A 4,962-nucleotide genomic window follows, 5' to 3' on the forward strand; every position below is an offset into this window, starting at 1 on the left:
CAACTACCTCATCCCCATATGATTTTTTATTTTATTTGTTTTGCTCCTTTGCACCCCAGTATCTCTACTTGCACATTCATCTTCTGCACATCTAGAATTCCAGTATTTAATTGCTAAATTGTAATTTCTTCACCACTACGGCCTGTTTATTGCCTTATCTCCCTAATCTTGCCTAATTTGCACACACTGTACATATAATTTTCTATTGTGCTATTGACTGTACGTTTGTTTATTTGAGGTGTGTAACTCTGTGTTGTTGTTTGTCTCGCACTGCTTATCTTGGCCAGGTCGCAGTTGTAAATGAGAACTTGTTCTCAACTGGCCTACCTGGTTAAATACAGGTGAAATAAAAATGTTAAAAAACATTAAATGTATTTTTATATGAATGAAACAGGCCTACTGTTTATATTTTAATGTACTCATCTCAGTTTTCATTTGAAGCATATTTTTATACGTCGTATGTTTGTATCAATTGCAAAGACATTGGCAACTTTGGATTTGTAGTCAGCTTTGTTCTGAAGTCATTGGCGGCCACAGACACTGATAAACCATGTGATTCTAATGTTAGTGGATATCCTCTGTGTATAATGGGACGCAGGAGGGAAAAAGCATCTAAGGACGCACTTAGCTGTTCTACAAGTTGTCTGCGACAGGCATGAGATTACGATTGGTTCCTGTGCTACGTTAATAACGATGGTTTTGGGAAACAGCTTGGAGATGTAATAATGTTCCTATGAAGAAGGGTCTAACGATGAACAATGCTTTTGGGAAAACGGGCCCAGGACAAGTAACTGGTCAAAATTACTGGAGAATAATGGAGAAATCATCAAGAGGGTAATGACTGATTTCAGTGCAGATAAACATATCAAACAGAAACCCTGAATTAAAGCAATCCTATGGAGAGTCCAGTTTTATAATGCTAATCTTTAAGATGACACTCAGTGAATGTAACAGCAAAAATAATTTGTCATTTGAATATGTTAAATTCAAACCATTTAAAAGGCTATTCTCTCATCTTGACCTCATCTTTTAAAAACGTTAATGTGACATATTTAAAAGAAAGCTACAGTCTACTTGATACAACAGGAATCTTGAGTTTCCACCTTTGAAAGTATGCTATGTAGAAACCTGAGGATTCTCTGAAAGTATAACACAATGATCTACTGAAATTCAAGTATCATGTTCAATGTAAACATTGACTGATGGCTGAGGGGTCTCGTAAACCAGGAGGAAACTGATCTGACCCACAGGAAGTGTCATTAATCTTCCAGCTCTAAGGAATGATTCCCAAAGCTCCATTGGCTACTTTGGGTCACTGCTAATATACAGTTGGTTAAATAAATGGTCTAGAAACCCACTTCCCTAATTTCTGTCATCCCCAGAGTGCCTTAATAACTTAAGACCACCTTGTTAAACTTTTCTAAATATAATTTCTACTTTGGCTACAGGGCATTTTACATAGTATGAAACATGAGAAACTTTTAGGACTAAGAGCAAGGGTCAACAGGCTGAAGTGATCATTTTAAATAATGGGTATATTTGGAATGGTTTTCTATTCAGATTGATTCTCTTTACACATGTACTGAATTCTGATGGCTTAATTCAATTAAATCTGGACTGCAGTATGTACACAACAGCATAAATAAATTCAAATTGACTCATAGAAGGTTTTGGGCACCAGATTACCTCCCCTCACAATGCATCCAGTTCCCAGATTTAGGCACATGTTTGCACAGGCAGTAGGCAGAGTTACTGTGTAAACATTACTAAGGCAGATTTGATTGAATCCAGCCCAAAGTACGCCATAATAGAATTGACCCCCCCCCCCCACCCTGTAATAAGAGCTTTGTGTGGGTTTTTATGATAGAGTGCTCAGAGTGTGTCTGGTAATTGAGTGTCTGGCAGGGCGGTAACCAAACAAAAATGTTTTGCTACCTTGGATGATCTGGAGATGACATTTTAATGTCACCTAATCGCAGAGTTCATTAACTGAAACCTTCAAGGAGCCTTCATAAGGCTTCCTGAAGGCTTTATGACGCAGCATTAGACTTGTCCGCTGAAAAGGGAATGTCAGTCCAAGGCCAAGGCTATGATATGCATGTATTTAGTTTTTGTGGTACTGTTTAGTAGTCTCTCGTTGCCTGCTCATCCCTTACACCTCCACATGTGGCCCCACTGCAGCAGACAGAGAGAAGACAGCAGTGCTTGGTGAATTTGCTTGTATATCTGTGCTCTTCCCTTGTTGAGCACTCAGGCTGAATTATTATGTTGTTCAGTTTCCTTCACCTGCTGCTTGTGGGGCTGCTTGCTCTTCTGGTAGCATGTGACCTGTGTCCTGGGCCTTGTCTGTCTGTGTGTCTCTGAGTACACACGTCTGCCTCAGCTCTCCACAGACATGGCTGTGATGATCTGCTCTACTTTGTAGGCCAGCCTCTGCTTCTGGGCCTGATCATCCTGCTCCAGGGCCTCAATGATCTGACACATACACATACAAGACAGACACAAAATCAGCAAAGCAGGCAGGGAAACACAAGGTTACTGTACTTTGTGCTGCAAATACCCTCCTGTTACTACAAATAGGCAGGCTAAGGGGTACTTTAATTTACGTTGAATCTAGATGCCCCTGTTTTGGATGCCACCATAGCCCCCTACTGTATTTTGTAAAGACATTGAGGTATAGGGCCTCACCTCTTGGCTGTACTTGCTGACGTAGGCATACATCTCATGCAGGGCACACAGCACATTGAACTCATTGGAGTGAAGACGGGCCTGCTCGGCCAGGTAGGCATTCATGTCCTGGTCACTGATGGCAGGTAGGCGGTTTATGTCCGCGTAGTACCTAGCGGGAGACAGAAACGCACACAGGCTGTTCTGTCAGCCAACATGTAACCTAAACACAGCAGGCGTAAAAGAAACACCTGAAACTACACACCCCACATTCTGGACATGACGAGATAAAAAAAAAACTGTTGACAGGTTCTCTTCTGCACTGTTCAACCAATCAAGTAAGTGTGGAGGACAAGTTAAGATGGAGTGTTGTCTTGTTAATATTCCGGGTGGAAACAACTTCAGAGCGCAAACTGGCAAACATGTCGTAGCTAGCTGCTACCCACTGGGCACAGACATCAATTCAACATCTATTCCACGTTGGTTCAACATCATTTAATTGAAATGATGTGGAAACAACATTGATTCAACTAGTGTGTGCCCAGTGGGTATATGTTTCACTGTGGACTGTTAACAAAAAGCCTGGACACTGAAGTCAGTCTTCCTCTGTGATTTCAGTGTAAAGGAATAACTACGAATCCATTAATAATATTACAGTTGAGTGATTTGAGTAAAACACACACTCATCTCACCTCTCCACCCAGCTCTTGTAGTTGGGGATGTCCTTGGCGTAGAGTAGCTTGGTGGAGGGGGAGTCCTTGCCCAGGCGATGCTCTGAGGTAGAGCAGGAGTCCATGAAGGTCTGAGCCACCACAGACAGACAGGCGTCTGTGATGCTGCTTTTATGGATGTCAAACACAAATTGCGGATTCTTGATCACGTTCACCCAGAAGCGCAGAGGCAGGCTGGGACAGAGGGAGGATGAGAAAGAACAGTTTATAGACAGTCTATATATTGACATGATCAGCATAAAATCATTATTGCTTTCAAGTAGCACATTAAATCTGCACTCCCTTACCAGTTGCTTTTCCATGTGTGGCGAACGTCCATGTCATGGATGCCATGCTTGTCAGCCTGCTCGTCCAGGAAGTCAAACATGTACTTGATGGCGAGTGGAAGAGCACTGCCCCGGCACACAGTGCTGAACAACGTCTCAAACAGATCATCCACAAACTTCTGCAGTGTACCCTAAATAAAAAAACGCAGCAATGTTAAAAACACACCATAGCATTGGAACAAAATGACTGAATCTGTAATTGCTAAGATGCTCTGGGGGGAGAGTAAGGGAATACCTTAGTAGCCAGTAGCCTGGTCAGGTATATCTCGGACACCATCTTGGAGCCGCGCTCACCCTCCTTCTGGTCCCCATGGTCGTGGTTCTTGACCAGGTGCCACACCTTCACCCCACTCTCCATGTCCGGGGTGAGCATGGGCACGCGGGAGTGAGGGCTGTCAGGACTGGTGGGGGTGGAGCGGAATGGTACATCTGCAGAGAGAGAGGGTCCCAGACAGACGGTCACGATATATTATCTCAGTCGGTCTGGTAGAATAATGAATAGGCAAGTGAGTGGTTTGGTGGTGAGAGTGGCTCCAGGACAGGTCTGATTGACTGACCGTATCTACTGATGCTGCGTGGGAAGCTGGCTGAGGAGGGCAGATTGTACGAGGACATCTGCTTGGGCACCAGGGCTACCACACAGTGGTCTGACACCTGCAGGATTCATACGGAAAACACAAGGGTTCATGTCAGTTTGACCCACTCCCAAATCCACATCATTGGCTCAGAACATGACATTGATATGAGAAATTTGGCCCGATGAAGACCTATAGAAGTTATTAAATTTACAATTTGTGATATGCAGTATAATAAACTTGAACTTAGGGGGTAGGCAATGGTGAAGATGTGGGTTTTTAGGTGGGGCTGAAAGATAGTGATGAACTCAGAGTCACAGATGGCTGGAGGGAGGGTGTTCCAGACGCTCTGCGCAACACTGGAGAAGATGCTGTCACTGAAGCTTCGAAGCTTGGACCTGGACACGAGTCACAAGGTGGCCTGCTGTGGTAGAACGGAGTGAGTGTGTGGGTTGCATAGGAGGTTGGTGGCACCTTAATTGGGGATGGGCTCATAATAATGGATGGAACGGAATAATTGGAATGGTAATTCAAATCCTCTCGGACCCTTCTTCTCCCTTACCAACCCAGCATAGGAGGCTGCTCATAATAATGGCTGGAACCCATTCCATTCACTTCATTGCAGCCATTATCATGAGCCATCCTCCCCTCAGCAGGCTCCTG

The 4,962-nt window shown here is 43.8% G+C and overlaps 1 protein-coding gene across 1 annotated transcript in view; it reads right to left on the minus strand.

The window, feature by feature from the left end:
• Positions 1-419: 419 nt before the first annotated feature.
• Positions 420-4,962, minus strand: part of LOC112254462 (plexin-A2-like) — a 59,398-nt gene continuing 54,855 nt past the window's right edge. The window contains exons 27-32 of the mRNA XM_024427079.2: positions 4,282-4,378; positions 3,960-4,153; positions 3,686-3,855; positions 3,360-3,572; positions 2,689-2,839; positions 420-2,475 (exon numbers count right to left, since the gene is read on the minus strand). Of these exons, the coding sequence (XP_024282847.1) occupies positions 2,380-2,475; positions 2,689-2,839; positions 3,360-3,572; positions 3,686-3,855; positions 3,960-4,153; positions 4,282-4,378 (921 nt within the window). The 3' untranslated portion in view covers positions 420-2,379. The remainder of the gene's footprint in view (positions 2,476-2,688; positions 2,840-3,359; positions 3,573-3,685; positions 3,856-3,959; positions 4,154-4,281; positions 4,379-4,962) is intronic.

The sequence above is a fragment of the Oncorhynchus tshawytscha genome, linkage group LG07, assembly GCF_018296145.1.
Source record: "Oncorhynchus tshawytscha isolate Ot180627B linkage group LG07, Otsh_v2.0, whole genome shotgun sequence".
Lineage (NCBI taxonomy): Eukaryota > Metazoa > Chordata > Actinopteri > Salmoniformes > Salmonidae > Oncorhynchus > Oncorhynchus tshawytscha.